We start from the raw sequence: 20,422 nt of genomic DNA, 5'->3' as shown, positions 1-20,422 counted from the left end.
AAAAAAAAAAAAAAAAAAAAAAAAAAAGAAGAAAATGTAATATTGATAAATAATATTTGTATGTATTTATGGGATACATGTGATATTTTGATACATGCATAATACATGTAATAATCAAGTCAGGGTATTTAGGATATCCATCACCTTCAACATTTATCATTTCTTTGTGTTGGGGAAATTTGAAATGTTCTTTTCTAGTAATTTTGAAATATACGATATATCGTTGTTAACTGTGTTATTAAAGATTCTAACTTATTCCTTCTATCTAACTCTGTGTTTGTACCTGTTAACCAACCCCTTTTCATCACCCTCCACACCATTCCCCGCCTCTGGTTATCATCATTCTATTCTCTACCTCCATAAGATGAACTTTATTGGCTGCCACATATGATTGAAAACATGTGGTACTTGTCTTTTTATGCCTGGCTTATTTCACTTAACATGATGACCTTCAGTTACATCCATCTTGCTGCCAATGATAGTATTTCATTTTTTTATTATGGCCAAATAGTGTTGCATTATGTATATATACCACATTTTCTTTATCCATTCATCCACTGATGGACACTTAAGTTGCTATTGTGAATATGACTGCAATAAACATGGAAGTGCAGGTATCCCTGTGATATACTAATTTCCTTTGCTTTGGATAAACACTCAGTCATGGGATTGCTGAATCATATGGTAGTTCTATTTTCAGTTTTTAGTCCGGGTGTGGTGGCTCACGCCTGTAATCCCAGCATTTTGGGAGGTTAAGGTGGGTGGATCACTTGAGGTCACGAGTTCAAGACCAGCCTGGCCAACATGATGAAACTCCATCTCTACTAAAAATACAAAAAAACAAAACAAAACAAACAAACATGGCCGGGTGCAGTGGCTCATGTAATCCCAGCACTTTGGGAGGCTGAAGTGGGTGGATGACCTGAGGTCAGGAGTTCAAGACCAGCCTGACCAACATGGCAAAACCCCGTCTCTACAAAAAATACAAAAATTAGCCGGGCATGGTGGCACACTCCTGTAGTCCCAGCTACTCAGGAGGCTGAGGCAGGAGAATTGCTTGAACCCGGAAGGCAGAGGTTGCAGTGAGCCGAGATTGCGCCACTGCACTCCAGCCTGGGTGACAGAGTGAGACTCTGTCTCAAAATAATAATAATGATAATAAACAAACGAACAAAAAACAAAACAAAAAAATTATCTGGGCATAGTGGCATGTGCCTGTAGTCCCAGCTACTCAGGAGGCTGAGGCAGGAGGCAGGAGAATCACTTGAACCTGGAAGGGGAAGGCTGCAGAGAGCCAATATCATGCCACTGCACTCCAGCCTGGGAGACAGAACGAGACTCCATCTCAAAAGAAAAAAAAAAAAAAAAAAAAGAGGCTGCGCGCAGTGGCTCACGCCTGTAATCCCAGCACTTTGGGAGGCCGAGGCAGGCGGATTACCTGAGGTCAGGAGTTCGAGACCAGTCTGGCCAACATGGTGAAACCCAGTCTCTACTAAAAATACAAAAATTATCTGGGTGTGGTAGCACATGCCTGTAATCCCAGCTACTTAGGAGGCTGAGGCAGGAGAACTGCTTGAGCCAGGGAGGTGGAGGTTGCAGTGAGATGAGATCGTGCCACCGCGCTCCAGCCTGGCCGACAGAGTGAGACTGTCTCAAAAAAAAAAAAAAAAAGAAAAAGAAAAGGAAAGGAAAAAAAGAAAAAATAGTTTTGCTGTATATAGTATCCTGGGCCGATCAGCATAAAAATAATACACATTCATAACCATAAAAAATGGATGGGAGGTGGGGAAGAAACATAGGTGTGGGTTTTAATAAGTTAGGTACAAGCACCAGGAGAATAAAAATAGGATGTATAATATTCAAAGCATAAGAAAAGAAGTGACTGGCTGGGCGCAGTGGCTCACGCCTGTAATCCCAGCACTTTGGGAGGCCGAGGCAGGTTTATCACCTGAGGTCAGGAGTTTGAGACCAGCCTGACCAACATGAAGAAACTCCTGTTTTAGTCTCTACTAAAAATACAAAACTAGCCAGGCATGGTGGTGCATGCCTGTAATCCCAGCTGCTTGGAAGGCTGAGACAGGAGAATTGCTTGAACCTGGGAGGCGGAGGTTGCAGTGAACTGAGATTGCACCATTGCACACCAACCTGGGCAACAATAGCAAAAATCCATCTCAAAAAAAAAAAAAGAAAAAGAAAAAAGAAAAAAAGTGATTATTCCATGGAAACTGAGAGAAGAGGAATAAAAGAAACAGAAAGTATGGAAAAGAGAAAACACAACCCTGTCTCAAAAAAAAAAAACACAAAATAAGACCTATTATATCATATATCACAATAAATGTAAATGGGTCAAACTTATCTGTCAAAAGGCTAAGAATCTCCATTTGGATTAAAAACTAATACGTAGGGCTGTGCGTGGTGGCTCACACCTGTAATCCCAGCACTTTGGGAGGCTGAGGTGGGTGGATCACAAGGTCAAGAGATCAAGATCATCCTGGCCAACATGATGAAACCCCGTCTCTACTAAAAATACAAAAATTAGCTGGGTGTGGTGATGGGCACCTGTAGTCCCAGCTACCCAGGAGGCTGAGGCAGGAGAATCACTTGAACTCAGGGGGCGGAGGTTGCAGTGAGCTGATAAGGTGCTGCTGCGCTCCAGCCTGGTGACAGAGCGAGACACCATCTCAAAAAAAAAAAAAAAAACCTATTAAGTAAAAAAAAACAAAATGCAGCAATATGTTGGTTTTTTTTGTTTGTTTTTTTTTTGTTTTTTGTTTTTTTTACAAAACATACATTGGAATTCAAGCAAAACAAAAATATCAAAATCTAACTTATTACAAATATATACCAGGCTAAAATGAACAAAAAATAGACAGATAACAATGTTATTATTAATAAAATTAAACTCAGCCAGGTGCAGTGGCTCATACCTGTAATCCCAGCACTTTGGGAGACTGAGGTGGGGGGATCACGAGGTAAGGAGTTCAAGACCAGCCTGGCCAACATAGTGAAACCCTGTCTCTACTAAAAATACAAAAATTAGCTAGATGTGGTGGTGGGTGCCTGTAGTTCCAGCTACTTGGGACCTAGATGCAGGAGGCTGAGGCAGGAGAATTGCTTGAACCTGCGAGGCGGAGCTTGCAGTGAGCCGAGATTGTGCCACTGTACTCCAGCCTAGGCAACAGAGCAAGACTCCATCTCAAAAAAAAAAAAAAAAAAAATTAAACTCAAGGTTAAAAAAACATTATAATGGACAAAAAATGGACATTATATTGTAAAATTCAAGGAGAGGGATGATCTATTGTATTTGACCATATTTTTACTTTTTCTATTGTTCCTTTCTTCCTTCCTTCCTGATACTCCCTGATACTTTCATTTATCATATTCTTTTAGAGAATTTCCTTTAGCCATTCCTTAAGGCTAAATCTGATAGCAACAAATTCTTGTAGTTTGCATACATTTGAGAATGACTGGATTTCCTCTTCATTCCTGAAGGGTAATTTCACTGGATACAATTCACAGTTTACAGTTCCTTTTATTTTTTTCTTTAAGTTGGCAGCACTTGAAAAATACGCTATTTGTTTCTGGCCTTCATGATTTCAAACATGAAACCTCGTGTCATCAAATTGGTGTTCCCCTGGATGTAATGGAAACATTTCTCTCCACTGCTGTTAATAATTTTCTTATCTTTAGTTTACAGCATTTTAATTATGATGTATCTTGGCAGGAATTTCTTTGACTTTATTTGGGGTTTGTTCAGCTTCTTGAATCTGTAAGTATATGTCTTTCATAATTTGGAACATAAACCAAATTTGGGAAATTATTTTCTACTATTTCTTTAAATACTCTCAGTCCTACTATTTTTTTCTCTCCTGGGACTCTGATGTTAAGACTGCTGAATCTTTTGTCATTGTCCCAAAGAAAGGTCCATGAGGCTGTGTTCATTTATTTTTAGTCCATTTTCTTTTTGTTGTTCAGATCGGGTAAATTACAGTGATCTCTCCTCAAGTTCCCCGGTTCTATTATTTGTCATCTCCATTCTACTATCAAGCCCATCCAGTGAGTTTTACATATTTTAGTAGTTGTATATTTTTAATTTCATAATTTTCTTTTGATTCTTTTTTATAACATATTTATTTGCTACGATTTTTTATCTTTTCATCTGTTCTAAGACAATTTGTAATTTCTTATTGAAACTTTATTATGATGGCTGCTTTAAATCCTGATAACATGATTCCAGAATCTGATTCTTCCCAATATAAGGATTAGTTGTCTTTTGCCTTTCAAGTTGTGATCTTCCTATTTCTTGGTATGATGGGTGATTTTGGATAGATTTCTGGATATTAAGAGACTTTGGGTTCTATTTCAATCTTTCACTTTTTAGAAGACTTATTTAGGTTTAGTATATAGTATATAGGCCTTGGTCTACTTTTTGTGGTGGGCTGTGCTTCCAGTGACTATTTAGTCTTCACTAAATATTTTGATCCGCTCTGGGTTATCTACTGATCCCTGCTGGTGTTGCCTGAATGAGTGGAAAGAGCTTGCCCAGTCTAGGCCAAGGTGGGGGAAGGGATTCTCCAGTCCATATGGAAGCAGAGTGCTTCCTGTGTGGAGCCCTCTCTCTCTAAATGATGGGATTTCCAGCTGCCTGTACTAACCAACCACCTGGTGTTTCTAGGGGTGTGTGTGTGTGTGTGTGTGTGTGTGTGTGTGTTTGGGGTGGGAGAATGGGAATTCCTAGGTCTGATTGGGCTAGTGATTGCTGTGGCAGGTCCCATGTGATGGTACTGCCCATCCACCTGTTGCTCTAGATGGGAGAGGAGAGTCTCAGGCCTGATGGGATCCCCTCTGGCTGCTTATGGTTAGTGGGATTTCCAATCAATCCCTCCAGGCTTACCTGGTGTTGTTAGTGGGGCCCTTGTTCCACAGGGGGAGGAATAAGCCTACATGGGCCATCTTCTATTGTTAGGCTCGGGGTTATAAGATGCCCTACTAACATGATGTTCCTCCAGTCCTGCGGTCCCTCTCTACCCAGTCCAATTTCCTTTTTCTACCTGTCAGAGTTCTTGTTTGTTATTTCTAGTGTTCATAGTAGTCAGCAGGAAGGAACGAGGAAAAATAAATCTACAACACCTTGTCTGGACACTTTATAAACTTATAAAAGGAATGTGAGATCAAGAAGGTATAATGACTGAAAGAAAAATCAGTAATTGTAGTAGGAAAATTTTTCATAATCCTCTGAAAAACTAATATATCAAGTAGACAAAAGGAAGGAGAGCTTTAGGAGTTTCAGTAACAGGATTATGAATCTCAAGGTAATAGATCTATATGCAACTTCATATGTGACAAACAGAGAATATACATTCTTTTCTAGCACACATGCATTATTCAGTAAAGTTGACCTTATGCTAAAACACAGATGATTCTTTAGTGAATTTAAAATAATCCATATACATCAATACCACTATATATAGAGAGAAATATAATGTCAGCTACATATGTAATTTTAATTTTTAGTTGCTCTATTTTAAAAACTTTTTAAAAGAGGTGAAATTAATTACATAAACATATTTATTTAACCCAACATATCCAGCTACATATGTAATTTTAATTTTTAGTTGCTCTATTTTAAAAACTTTTTAAAAGAGGTGAAATTAATTACATAAACATATTTATTTAACCCAACATATCCAATATATTTTATTTTAGCTTGTAATCAATATCAAACTTATCAATAAGATACTTTATATTGTTTGCACTGTCTTCATAATTTGGAGGTATTTTACACTTACAACGCTTCTCAATTCAGACTAGGCAAACTTCAAGTGCTTGGTACGCCCATATGGCTATATTGGCTGCCATTTTGGACAGCACAGATCTATTGCTATTTGAGATAATGCAATAAAATTAGAAATAAAAAAGAAAAGAGAGCTAAAAATGTTTTCTGAATATTAAAAACAAAAATAAAGAAAACCCCACAATACTAAGTAAATTTGGGGTTAACGAGATAATAGTGTAAGAAATTACAAAATACTTAAACCTGAATCACAAGTTATACTAAAATTTTAGAGTACATCTAGAAGAGTGTTTAGAAAATATGTATAATTTAAATACATTTAAGAAAAATTGGAAACAAGTGAGCTAAGAAGTTTATTCAAGGAGCAGGTTAAGCCAAAGGAATACTAAACACAGAAATAATAAATGCTCAAAAATCAAGGAAGTCCTGGCCAGGCGCTGTGGCTCACGCCTGTAATCCCAGCACTTTGGGAGGCCGAGGCAGGCGGATCACAAGATCAGGAGATTGAGACCATCGTGGCTAACACAGTGAAACCCCATCTCTACTAAAAATACAAAAAATTGGCTGGGCGAGGTGGTGGGCGCCTGTAGTCCCAGCTACTCAGGAGGCTGAGGCAGGAGAATGGTGTGAACCCGTGAGGCGGAGTTTGCAGTGAGCTGAGATTGTGCCACTGCACTGCAGCTTGGGGGACAGAGAGAGACTCTGTCTCAAAAAAAAAAAAAAATCAAGGAAGTCGTGTACACAAAAACCAATAAAAAGATTATTGAAACCAAAAGCTGGGCTGGGCGTGGTGGCTCACACCTGTAATCCCAGCACTTTGGGAGGCTGAGGTGGGTGGATCACCTGAGGTCAGGACTTCAAGACCAGCTTGATCAACATGGTGAAATCCCATCTCTACTAAAAATACAAAAATTAGCTGGGCGTGGTGGCACACACCTGTAATCCCAGCTACACAGGAGGCTGAGGCAGGAGAATCGCTTGGACCCGGGAGGCAGAGGTTGCAGTGAGCTGAGATCATGCCACTGCACTCCAGCCTGGACGACAGAGCGAGACTCCGTCTTAAAACAAACAAACAAAGACCAAAAGCTGGTTTAATGAACAGATTAATAAGATACACAAACTTCAAATGAGAATGATGAATTTAAGAGAGCAGACGAAGTTATACAACTGCAGATTGAATAAATAGAGAGGTACATCGTACATTATTAACCACCAATACATTCGAAAGCACAGATGAAGTAGATAAATTTAGGAAAATATGAAATAAATAAAAAGGTACAAAATGAAATTGGAAACTTCAATAGATCAATTACCACAAAAGAAATTAAAATGTGGGGCCACACTCCAAATTCTACCAAACTTTCAATGTACCAATCTTCTCTGTCTTATATAAAAGGTGTTCTAAAACAACTCAGAAGAATGAAAAGAGATAAAGCTGCCAGATTTATTTTAGTAATTTAATATAAACTTGGTTCTTAAAATGGATAAGGATAATACAAGGAATAAAAATGAAAATTATAAGCCAATTTTACTTATGGACGTAAGTACAAAACCTAAATAAAATATTAGCCAACTGAATTTTTCATTTTTTTTTCTTTTTCTTTTTTTTTTGAGACGGAGTCTTGTACTGTCGCCCAGGATGGAGAGCAGTGGCTCAATCTCCGCTCACTGCAAGCTCTGCCTCCCAGGTTCATGCCATTCTCCTGCTTCAGCCTCCCGAGTAGCTGGGACTACAGGCACCCGTCATCATGCCTGGATAATTTTTTTTTTTTTTTTTTGTATTTTTAGTAGAGACGGGGTTTCACTGTGTTAGCCAGGATGGTCTTCATCTCCTGACCTTGTGATCCACCTGCCTTGGCCTCCCAAAGTGCTGGGATTACAGTTGTGAGCCACCTTGCCCGGCCAGCCAATTGAATTTTTTTTTTTTTTTTTTTTTTTTTTGAGATGGAGTCTCACTGAGTCACTCAGGCTAGAGTGCAATGGCACGATCTCGACTCACTGCAACCTCTGCCTCCCGGGTTCAAGCAATTCTCCTGTCTCAGCCTTTCGGCAGCTGGGACTATTCCCGGCCACTATTTCCGGCTAATTTTTGTATTTTTAGTAGAGACGGGGTTTTACCATATTATTTGTATTTTTATTTTTAGTAGAGACGGGGTTTACCATATTATTCAGGCTCATCTTGAACTCCGGACCTTAAGTGATCCACCCGTCTCAGCCTCCCAAAGTGCTGGGATTATAGGCGTGAGCCACTGCACCCAGCCAGCTAACTGAATTTAACCTATATCATGATTAAGTTGATTTTAACATCAGAAAATCTAGCTATGAAATTTTCTACATGAATGGATTCTAAAGGAAAAGTAAAACCAAATAACTAACTCAATAGAAATCATTGATAATGTTCAATATCTATTAATAATTAGGTTAAAAGTTAGTTTCTTAATTTTGATTAAGAAAAGTTTATAACAGAGAGCTGGAAATAGAGCAAGATGGCTGACCAGAGATGTATGGATCTTGCCCCTGCTCCTCCTACCCAGGAAGGACCAAAGCAATGAATAAACAGGTAAAACAGCTACCATTTTACTGAAATGTTGAAGGGAAAGCACTGGAGTGCAGTAGGGGGGAGTGGAGAGGCAGCTGAGGTGATTGGAAATCCAGGAGAGCAGTGTGGAGTTACCCAGCCTCTGCAGCCCTATCTCCCCCACCCAGCTTCAATCAGCCTGGAGACAGGAGGGACTTCCCTTTACAGGAAAAAGGTAAGCCGAACAACTCCACCAGCCCCCATAGCCTTACCCACAGTCCTTACTACAGGAGAATCCCACAGTCCTTGAAAGCCCTGAGCCTAATTTAGAGAGCTGTCTGAAGTTCTTGCTACCGCACTGCTCTGGATTAGGAACACAAAGGGTGTGCTCCCAACCTCCACTCACCCGCTGTGAGCCAAGCTGTGGCAGCAGCAGCACCGTGCCATCTTGAGACCAGAGCCACCTCTGGAGTGCACCATTCTATGGGGTCAATAGCCACTGCACCTCTGCAGCATCAGGGCTCCATCTTCTTTCTACAAATCTCACAAGGGTGGCTAAACTCCATAATCCCAACTATGCATAGATTGGGCCTAGGATCAATTGTGATTCTGGTCCTGCATAACAGAGAAGACAACCCCAACTGTCTGCACTTCGAGACAGAGGAACCACTTGGCAATCCTGCCCAGGGCAAATATGTCTTGAGCCGGCCAAACTGCTGACCACCATCCACAAAGCAGGAGAGGGCCCTGTGCCACCGAGCAGCTGACATGCTGCCCTGTCAGCAGAATGGCTATACTCCTGTGCCCACGGCCTGAGAAACAGCCCTGTGGTACCCACTCCCATTGTTGACGTGCCTCTGTCCTGCCCAAAGGCCCAACACCCCGATCAGGGCCTATGATGCAGCATCGTGGCTCACTCCTGGCAGACATGCCCTTCGGGCTGGCTGACCAGCTGTCCAACCACATCCCAGGCCTGAGAAACAATCCCACAGGGTGCCCCTGGAAGGCACGCCCTAAGGCTGATCCAGTAACTGTACCCGCACATTTCCAGCCTGAAAAAGTCTTTCAGGCCGCCCCAGGCCAACCAAGAAGCCTGGAGTCCACATCCTGAACTTGAGAAAAAACCCTGTGGGCCATGCTTAGCAGACATGCACGCAGGCCAGCCGAGAAGCCATGTGTCCGTGTTCAGGGCCTGAGAAACAGCTTCACAGGCTGCCCCAGGCAGACACCCCACCAGGTCAGCTAAGCAGTGTGCCGACATCCCAGACCTGAGAAATAGTCTCATGGGCCACTCCAGGACACACATCTCCCGGCCAGCCAAGCAGCTTTGTGCCTTTGTTGCAAGCCTAAGTAACAGCCCCACAGGTTTCGCCTAGAAGACATGCTCCCAGGACAGCCAAGCAGCTGTGCTCCTGTGTCCAGGGTCTGAGAAACAGAGCCACAGGCCACCACTGGCAGGCACCCTCTAGGCTGGCCAAGCAACAATGCATTCGTATCCCCACCCAGAGTTAACAGTCCCATAGCCCCAACCCCAGTGAGCCAGACTCCAAGTTGGTTGACCCACCATGTGCACAAGTGAGCCCCTGACTTGAGAAACAGCCCTGTGCAAAAGCCACATGACCACCACCACCACCTCTTAGCCTAGGCCGCTGAGACATTCACAAATGTCACCAGCATGCTTGTTTGTTTGTTTGTTTATTTATTTATTTATTTGTTTATTTATTTATTTTTAAGACCGAGTCTTTCTCTGTCACCCAGGCTGGAGTGCAGTGGCGTGATCTCGGCTCACTGCAATCTCCGCCTCCTGGGTTCAAGCAATTTTCCTGCCTCAGCCTCCCAAGTAGCTGGGATTACAGGTGCCTGCCACCACGCCTGGCTAATTTTTGTGTTTTTAGTGGAGACGGCGTTTCACCATCTTGGCCAGGCTGCTCTTGAACTTCTGACCTCTTGATCCACCTGTCTCAGCCTCCCAAAGGACTGGGATTACAGGAGTGAGTCACCACACCCAGCCTGTCATTAGCATGTATTACAGCTGAAGAAACTATGTAGAGAATGCACTACTGCATCCACCTAGAACGAAAGCTAACACATTCCATTGAAGAAACACCCCAAGACCCATACGAATAAATCTTTCCCTGCAGAAGCTGCTCCATGAAATTGGAACGGTGATTGTTTCATCCTATGTGTATAAATCAATGTAGAGCTGGGTGTGGTGGCTCATGCCTGTAATCCAGCACTTTGGGAGGCTGAGGTGGGCAGATCGCTTGAGCTCATTCAGGAGTTCCAGACCAGCCTGGCCAAAATGGTGAAACCCCGTCTCTACTAAAAATACCAAAATTAGCCTGGCATGGCAGCACATGCCTGTAATCTCAGCTATTCGGGAGGCTGTGGCAGGAGAATCCCTTGAACGTGGGAGGCAGAGGTTGCCATGAACCAAGATCTCACCACTGCACTCTAGCCGACAGAGCAAGACTCTGTCAAAAAAAAAAGAAAGAAAGAAAGAAAGAAAAAGGAAGGAAAGGAAAGGAAAGGAAAGGAAAGGAAAGGAAAGGAAAGGAAAGGAAAGGAAAGGAAAGGAGGAAGGAAGGAAGGAAGGAAAGAAAGAAAGAAAAATGTAGAAACACATGAAACATGAAAAAGCAAGGAGCAGGACACCTCCAAAAGAACACAATAATTTCCAGTAACAGACACCAATCATAAGAAAATATACAAAGTTCAACCATAAGAAAATATACAAAGTTCCTGCCGGGCGCGGCAGCTCACGCCTATAATCCCAGCGCTTTAGAAGGCTGAGGCGGGCGGATCACGAGGTCAGGAGACTGAGACCATCCTGGCTAACACGTGAAATCCCGTCTCTACTAAAAATACAAAAAAATTAGCCGGGCGTGGTGGCGGGCGCCTGTAGTCCCAGCTACTCAGGGGGCTGAGGCAGCAGAATGGTAGGCGGAGCTTGCAGTGAGCTGAGATCATGCCACTGCACTCCAGTCTGGGCGTTTGAGTGAGACTCTGCCAAAAAAAAAAAAAAAAAAAAGAAGAAAGAAAGAAAGAAAGAAAATATACAAAGTTCCAGAAAAAGACTTTTTTTTTTTTTTTGAGACGGAGTCTGGCTCTGTTGCCCAGGCTGGAGTGCAGTGGCCGGATCTCAGTTCACTGCAAGCCCCGCCTCCCGGGTTCACGCCATTCTCCTGCCTCAGCCTCCCGAGTAGCTGGGAGTACAGGCGGCCGCCACCTCGACCGGCTAATTTTTTTTTTGTATTTTAGTAGAGACGGGGTTTCACCGTGTCAGCCAGGATGGTCTCGATCTCCTGAACTCGTGATCCGCCCATCTCGGCCTCCCAAAGTGCTGGGATTACAGGCTTGAGCCACCGCGCCCAGCCCAGAAAAAGAATTTAAAATAATAATCTTAAGGAAACAGTGGAATTCAAGAGCATACAGTTACACAATTCAATTAAATCAAGAAAACTCATAATTTGAATGAGAAATTAAACAGAGATATAAAAAAGAACCATGCAGAAAATCTGGAACTGGAGAATTCAATGAATTAAATGAAAAATGCAATCAAGACTCTTAAAAACAGACTAGACCAAGCATAAGAAACAATTTCTGGGCCGGGCATGGTGGCTGGCACCTGTAATCCCAGCACTTTGGGAGGCCAAGATGAGTGGATCACCTGAGGTCAGGAGTTCGAGACCAGCCTGGCCAATATGGTGAAACCCCATCGCTACTAAAAATACAAAAAAAAAAAATTAGCTGGGCATGGTGGCGGGCGCCTGTAATCCCAGCTACTCGGGAGTCTGAGGAGGAGAATCGCTTGAACCCGGGAGGCGGAGGTTGCAGTGAGCCGAGATCGCGCCACTGCACTCCAGTCTGGCGACAGTGCTAGAACTCGTCTCAAAGAAAAAAAAAATTCTGCTCTATAACTTCACTTTTAACATTGTTTAGTTTTTTTTTTTTTTTTTTTGAGAGGGAATCTCGCTCTGTCGCCCGGGCCGCTCCGGACTACATTTCCCAGGAGTCTCGGCGCGCACTTCCGCTTCCGGCCCCTTTGTCTGGAGGGGTTGTTCGCGTGGCGAGTGTCTGTCCTCCCTGTCCTCCCTAGCAGAGTCCCTCCCCGTGTCTGGACCGAGGAGGAGCAGACGCTGGACAGGGTGTGTGTGTTCAGCAGTGGATTGTCAGCCTTGGGTCCCAGCTGCTCCCCTTTGGACCTCTCCCTGGGCCCGCTGATCTGACTGATTCCTTCTACTTGGAGCTAGGACTCGGCCACCTTGACGCGCCCCCTCTGCCCCTGGAGCGTGTCTTTGGGTTTTGTGTGTGGGGGAGTGGGGTGTATGTGTGTTTCCTATCTGAGACACCTCCGGGTTGTTTGCTCGGAAACAGGATGAGGGCCCGCATAACTTGGAGCACTTGGCTGGAAGGTGAGGCAGGTCGTGTCCAAGGCTCCCGTGCCCGGAACAGGTTAGGCACCAATGCGTCTCTTATGTCTCTGCAGCCTGCAGTGTGGTGGAACCGTTTTATAGACTGACAGTGTGAACGTGGGAGGAGATGGATATCAGAGATTCGTTTATCTAGATTTTCAGAGAAAATGCTCTGATGTGAGTGTAAGCAGGTTACTCTCTGTGTCTTGTGTTCTTTACCTGTAATTTGAGGTTTGTTTTACCTACTTTTAAGTGGTGGTTGTGAGGATTAAATGAAATTTTGACATGCAACAGTTGACACAGGGCCAGACACCAAGTAAGGGATCAATCAGTTGTCGCTTTTATTAATAGTAGGCATCCATCTCCCCATTTGTTCATAAGAAGGAAACACCCAAGAAGGAAAAGTAACTTGTAGGGCACCCAGCCAACTAGCACATAGTGGAAATTAGAATCCAGGCACTCCCAGCAGGGCACTTTCCACCACCCTGCACTTTTGTATTCAGCAGGCACAGTATCTTTACTGCTGTCTGTAACTAGCTGTCTATGTTCCCAGCGTCTGACTCTGCAGGGCCCTGGTGGTATAAAGGTACTGAGACTTGCCTGTGTTTAGGGCTTCCTGAAGATTAAATGGCTGCTGAAGTTCTTGAGTTTAGCTTTGGCTCAAAAGATACTGCTTCAGACTCTGTGTTCTGAATAGAGTCTCAGAGAATGAAAAAAGAAATACAATGAAAAAGGAAAAAACTTCAATCCAGAATCTCTTGCCAGAGTTTCTGGGAGAATGCTGGCAATTCCCAGGAAGATATGTGGAGAACGGAAAGGTTGCTACACCCAAATAGTGTAGCAAAGGCTATGATTATGGAGGACTGGACCTGCAAACTCCAGAACAGAGGTAAGAAATAGAAATAAAGGGTCTTGCCATTAGCCGAGAATCTACAGTGTGCACACACAACCTCATTTTAGTTTTTCTTTACAGAAACCTTATAAAATGTATGTGGGCAGCACAGAGACCTTGGGCAAGTTAACAGTTTCTTCATCTGTAAATAGTGATTTATGGAAAGCACCTGGTGCATGGTGAGTGTGCGAAGAATGGTAGTGATTTTACTAATATTCCCTTTTAATTTGAAACTCTGAAAAAACAAGATACCTTACTTCCATACTCTTTCCATTATGCCACCTGCCTCTCTGAAGGATGAGGGGGGATAAGTCAGACTCCTTGGAAGAGGAGAAAGAAATAGGTATGGAGAGGCTGATGACTTGATTTGGCATTACAGCACATGGGAGAGCCTTAGTCACTTGAACCTTCTATGAGCTCAGGGGTAGAGCTGGGGCCTGCGTCCCCAGGGTCCATGGCCCTGCTGCTCATTTCTGGCAGAATTAGGGACTGCTCCTTGGCTCTCTTTCGGTTTGCTCTCAAAAAGTGCTTTCTCTTAAGGAGATACAAAGGGATGTCCCAGATTAGAAGGGACTTCCATAGTCTATCTCTAGTCTGTTTGGCTCTCCTACAATATCCTGCCCTCAGGCCCTCTGATTTCTGGAAGTCCTGGAACTTAGGAGTTCCTAACTCTACCTTAGCTCCCACTGATTGCCAGTGTCCAGTACAGGGAGGGCACAGGCATCTTGTGGGGAAGTTGGATTTGGGAGTAGGACCAAACATATCGATTGTACCTTTTTTCCTTGTAAAACAAAGTATAGAAAGAAAGTGCCATAAAGTCTTGGTTAATGTTGATATGCAGAAAATATTGAGAGTAATAATTAACTGATGATTAAATGACCTTTCCTGAGTGCTTATTCTGTACCAGGTACTGGTTTGGGCCATTTATGTGCATTAACGCACATTGTAGCAGGGTAGGTACCATTATTATTATATTTTTTGAGACTGTGTCTCACTCCGTTGCCCAGGGTGGTGCAATCTTGGCTCAATGCAACCTCCGCCTCCAAGGTTCACGCCATTCTCCTACCTCAGCCTCCTGAGTAGCTGGGACTACAGGCGCCCGCCACCATGCCTGGCTAATTTTTTTTGTATTTTTAGTAGAGACGGGGTTTCACCGTGTTAGCCAGGATGGTGTTGATCTCCTGACCTTGTGATCTGCCCGTCTTGGCCTCCCAAAGTGCTGGAATTACAGGCATGAGCCCCTGTGCCTGGCCATTATTCTCTTTTTTAAAATTAGGAAACGGAAGCCCAGAAGAAACTTGGCTATGGTTATACAGAACCAGGATGTAAAGGCAGCAGGCAGGCAGACTCCGGAGCCAGAGTTCCAATGACAAAGGATTACAGGAGGCATGAATTCTACAAAATTGTGAAACCCTGTACTTGATAATAACTGAGGCCTAGAAAGAACTACTTCTTCCCCCAAACACATCCACAAGGAGCTTTAAGTACTGCTTTTTGGAGGTGGGTGGAGAGAGGATCAAAGAAATAATAAACTGTAAAATATTAGGAAAATATAGATTGATATGTAGAATAAGATAAATAGCATGTAACCCTACTACCTAGAGATAAGCTCAAAGAAGTGCTCAAAGGTAATATGATCAGCAGTTTTCTCCCTACAGGCAAAAAATCAAAATGGAGAAGTAAATTCTGAGCGGAAGGTTGCTTGTTGGGCATAGAATCAGACCGAGGGAATTTGGGGCTCATTCATTAATTCGTTCACAATACTTAGGGACTACTGTCTGCCAAGTACACTGTGCTTGGTGTTTAGGACGCAGGGGTGAATGATATGACACATGCAATTTAGTGGAGCGTGTGTGGTGGAACAGACCTAAGATGGCCACAGACTCACCGTGGGCCTGGAATACTCACGATGGGGTGGCTGAAGGTGTCTGTGACCATGACTGCTGGGGTGGGCACTGCTGCCTTTTGCTGCTGTGATTCCCTTTTTCTTGTTCTATAAAATTGGTCACTTTCTCCATTTGAGAATAAAGGAGTTGAGCCTGGAGGTCTTTAAGCACCTCTCCAACTGTAACATTACACTTCTTGTTTTAGGGTTTTTTGGTCCCAAGGAACCTCATTTTCAGAGCAGTGGCTCACGCAGATCCTGAACCCAGTTAATGGTCGTACCTTTCCCTAAGTTTACGTTCCTTCTATCCTCTGAGATTATCTTTGAAGTCTCATTATATAGATGTCTGTAAAATCCTTCAAGCTATGGACAGCCAAGGTCAGAGGCACATTTTGTCATAAGTGGCTGTTTCTAAACTCACAGGTTTGAGATATGTGAAGATAAACCAGATTCCTTTATGTCGATTTCCTCCCAGTTCTGCCTTCTGAGGACCCTGCCGTTTCCCAAAAGAGGTGTCTTGAGAAGGAAAATATGGCTGCTCTTTGCCGGACAGCAGAGTCCCAGGTGAGTTGGGGATTTTCCTCTCTTCTCGGAAATCTTATTTTAATTGAGTTGGGGATTTTCCTCTCTTCTCGGAAATCTTATTGTAATTGAATTGGGGATTTTCCTCTCTTCTTGGAAATCTTATTTTAATTCCTGAAGCAAATTTCTTACTCTTAGCATGAAGCTTGTCAACCGCATTAGCCACAGCAGTTTGAAAGGAAAGGATCCAGTGGGTGGGATGGACTGCCAACGAGATGGCGTTCGAGTGTTCCTCAGTTGTATGGCAGCAGCAGTGAAGGTCAGGCGGCTTGGTAGCCTTGCCCATCAGTTGGCAGTGTAGAGAAAGGATGGGGGCGGCGGGGTGGGAATGAGGCCTCTTTAGCAGATAATTGAGGAGCATGACTCCTAGAACATGGTTGGGTGAGAATCAAGCTTTTTTTTGTTCACTTGAGACATTTGGCGTAGATATGCGAAGGCACGTGAGGCATTTCTTTCTTCCATCTGTTTAGAATATTTTGGGGAGAAAAGATGTACACAAATCTATGTGGCACAAACCAGCAGATTTATTATTCTTAAGGACCTTATTATTAAGGGCCCTTATTATTAAGGGCCTACTCAATAATAAAGTGTCTTAGGGAAAATGCTTTTTAGAGTTGGAGGAGCAGGAGCAAATGTGTCTGGCTGAGAGAGATTTAGGAAGGTTTTATTCATTCAACTAGCATTTTAAAGTTCTTTTAAGGCTGGGCGCGGTGGCTCAAGCCTTTAATCCCAGCACTTTGGGAGGCCGAGACGGGCGGATCACGAGGTCAGGAGATCGAGACCATCCTGGCTAACACAGTGAAACCCCGTCTCTACTAAAAAAATACAAAAAACTAGCCGGGCGAGGTGGCGGACGCCTGTAGTTCCAGCTACTCCGGAGGCTGAGGCAGGAGAATGGCGTAAAACCCGGGAGGTGGAGCTTGCAGTGAGCTGAGATCCGGCTACTGCACTCCAGCCTGGGCGACAGAGCGAGACTCCGTCTCAAAAAAATAAAAAAATAAAGTTCTTTTAAGCAGCTCCTAGGCTAATGAAAGTAGTAAGATTTGATGTGGGCCCTGAAGGCTGAGTAGAATCTTGAAGGGTTTGTAGAAAGTTAGTGATATAAATGACTTAGAATCAAAGCAAGATACTGATTCCTCTGGCACAGGAAAAAATTCAGTACATTGAAATCACGGAGATGTTGTTCCACAAAAAATTAAAGGCTTCTTATACTCAAAGTTCTTTCCTAGATATGATTCTCAAGTTTGGCCTATTTCTATTTTTTTTTTTTGAGACAGAGTCTCGCTCTGTCGCCCAGGCTGGAGTGCAGTGGCGCGATCTCAGCTCACTGCAAGCTCCACCTTCCGGGTTCACGCCCTTCTCCTGCCTCAGCCTCCCGAGTAGCTGGGACTATAGGTGCCCACCACCACGCCTGGCTAATTTTTTTGTTATTTTTAGTAAAGATGGGGTTTCACTGTGTTAGCCAGGATGGTCTTGATCTCCTGACCTTGTGATTTGCCCGCCTTGGCTTCCCAAAGTGCTGGAATTACAGGCATGAGCCACCGCACCCCGCCAATAGTTTTCTTGTAATTGAGTTCTATGTATAAAATTACTGTAAAATAAAACTATCAAATTATGTCAAAGGGGTATACGCATTTTAAGATTTTAAGATTCTTTAATATACGAGTCAATAAAATCTTGTCTTTGACACTGTGAACATAGTTTAATCTATTTCCTCTCCATCCCATTAGTCTTCCCTAATTATCCCTCATTTAACTTTTTCTTCAGAACCTCATGCAGGTGTTTCAGGGCTTTGTGTCATTCAAGGATGTGGCTGTGAATTTCACTGAGGAAGAATGGAGAGAACTGGAGCCTGCTCAGAGAGTCTTGTACAGAGATATAATGCTGGAGAACTGTAGGAACCTGGTCTCCTTGGGTAAGCTTGGGTTCTTCCACCCCAGATTGACCTTTCAGGATACCTTTGCCTTCTAAAGATTCCCTTGCTTCTATTAGGGGATGATAACAAATGAGGCTTTGGTTATTTTCCCCCACAGAATCCAGATCAGATCCTTAAACTGTTTCTCACCCTACTTGGGTAGAAATTATTTAATTGCTTTTGACAATTAGTTATTTCATTTTCTCCTCTCTAAAATGCAACAGAGTGGGACTGAGAATAGGGTGGTCCTTTCTCTTTTGAACTTAAAATTACATTCTGTTTGTGTCTCTTAGTAGGATGTCCATTTTCCAAACCTGCTATCATCTCCCAGTTGGAAGAAGTGGTAAACCCACGAACGCACATGCAGGAGGGAGAGGTGCCAAGAAGCAGCTGTACAGGCAAGTGAGAACAAGGCAGATTGCATCTTTAGAAATAAGAGTTAGGGGTTCTTCCCAAATCCTCCAGGCCTGTAGAAGATGTTGAATCCCCCTGCAGTCTCATCTTCACTTGACCACATCAGAATCGTAATAGCTTACCCCTCTATTTCTTCCCAGACTCAAGGAAGAGATACTTCCTCCTTAAAGTTATAACACCAACACATAATCCGGAGATCACCTTTGTGCCTCATCCTGAGGCATTTTATGAGGCTATTCCCCTTTCCTCTTTAGTAACTGGAATCACTTCTTCATTTACTATGTCTTCATCCTACCTAGTTTTCTGCTGTCTAAGAAATACTAAGAGAAGGAAATAATTTGAATAATTTTAAGGTTATAAAATTGACATAATTTGTTGTATAGATTTGAGAGGTGAGGGAGTAACAGACAAAGAAAATTCTCAGGTTTCTGGTTTGGATGTGTAAGTGAATGGAAGTTCTCTTCCCTGAGATGGAGAACACAGGAGAAGTAGCAAGTTTAGCAGGTGGAAGATGAGTTCAGTGTATCTTAAGTTGTTTGAAGTGTCTGTAATAAGTCTAAACCAGTGGTTCTTAACCAGGGACAAGTTTGCCCCCCAGGGGACATTTGGCCGTGTCTGAAGTGTGCTATGGGCATCTCATGGGTAGAGTCCAGGGATGCTGCTAAACATCCTACAATGCACAGGACAGGGCCCCACACAAAGACATGTCCGTCTAAAATGTCAATAGTGCTGCAGTTGAGAAAACTTGCTCTAAGTGGTGATGTCTGGAGGCTAGATGAATATGAGGAGGACATGCCAAATGTATCTTAGTAAAGGAAAGAGATCTTAACTGGTGATACAGAGTTGGGAGTTGCCTGAGAATGGATGGTAATTGAAGCCATGGGAGTGGATAATATCACCCAAAGAGCACAAAAAGAGTTACAAGAGAGCCTGGAACCCTAATGAACACAAACATTCAAGTATCTGCAAAAAAATAAATAAACAAACAAATATATCTATATAGTATATAGTACATATATTTTATAGTATATATGCAAATATATATGTGTATATATACTAAAACTATAGTTATAATTTCAGCCTTAAGGAAGGGGGGAAAAAAGAAAATTCTAAGAAAGGGGAGATGGAAAAAGCAAAATAGATTCCTCATCAACAGAAGATACAATTATATAATTTTATAATTTATATTCTATTATAAACATAATATATATGTATGTATGTATATACATATGTATATGTACATATGTGTTTATATATACACAGGGCTTCTCTCCAGTGTGGATCCTCTGATATTGGGTAAGATGGGCAGTTCTACTGAAGGCTTTTCCACACTCCTAACAATCAAACGGTTTCTCTCCAGTATGAACCCTCTGATGCTGGGTAAGAGATGAGCTCTGGCTGAAGGCTTTCCCACAGTCTTTACAGGTGTAGGGTTTCTCTCCAGTGTGGACTTTTGTATGTTTTGTAAGAGTTGAGCTCTGACCGAAGGCTTGACCACATTCTTTACACTTGTAGGGTTTTTCTCCAGTATGAGTTCTGTCACATAAATGTGGCAGAGCTTTCAGGTGTAGTTCAGCCCCCTCATTAGACATCAGAGACTTCACAGTGGAGAATCTACCTGAATGTCTGGGCAAATCCACTCAGACTCTTCATTTTGTTAAATACCAAAGAATTATACTTTCATAGGTTGTCACAGTGGCGATGCTTTTCTATTATATTTTAAGGGATGAAAATTCCCCCCTCTCCTACCTTAGTTATTTTCTCCTGCAAAGCTATCAGAATATCACAAATCCAAGTGAAGAAATACTGAACTGAAATCTGGAATATCCTAATAGACTCTAAAGCTCAATTTTTTTTTTTTTTTTTTGAGGCGGAGTCTCGCTCTGCCACCCAAGCTGGAGCGCAGGGGCCCAATCTCGGCTCACTGCAAGCTCCGCTTCCCGGGTTCACGCCATTCTCCTGCCTCAGCCTCCTGAGTAGCTGGGACTGCAGGCGCCCGCCACCATG

At 43.0% G+C, this 20,422-nt stretch overlaps 1 protein-coding gene across 11 annotated transcripts in view; it reads left to right on the top strand.

Moving 5' to 3' along the window:
• Positions 1-12,344: 12,344 nt before the first annotated feature.
• TRIM16 (tripartite motif containing 16) overlaps positions 12,345-20,422 on the top strand; it is a 54,500-nt gene continuing 46,422 nt past the window's right edge. The window contains exons 1-6 of one of the 11 annotated variants that reach the window (XM_025361116.1): positions 12,345-12,460; positions 13,495-13,616; positions 13,701-13,798; positions 15,980-16,068; positions 17,854-18,001; positions 18,298-18,399. Coding sequence is in view for 4 of the 11 variants with exons in the window: in XM_025361121.1 (XP_025216906.1) it covers positions 16,036-16,068; positions 17,364-17,579 (249 nt within the window). In the remaining 7 variants the exon portion in view is untranslated. Of the gene's footprint in view, positions 13,617-13,687; positions 13,799-15,979; positions 16,069-17,363; positions 17,779-17,853; positions 18,002-18,294; positions 18,400-20,422 lie in introns of those variants that run through there. The other 10 variants (XM_025361111.1, XM_025361120.1, XM_025361118.1 and 7 more) reach the window with 10 other exon arrangements.

Source organism: Theropithecus gelada, chromosome 16 (assembly GCF_003255815.1).
Source record: "Theropithecus gelada isolate Dixy chromosome 16, Tgel_1.0, whole genome shotgun sequence".
NCBI classification, from domain to species: domain Eukaryota; kingdom Metazoa; phylum Chordata; class Mammalia; order Primates; family Cercopithecidae; genus Theropithecus; species Theropithecus gelada.
This window is presented reverse-complemented; position numbering and strand designations above follow the sequence as displayed.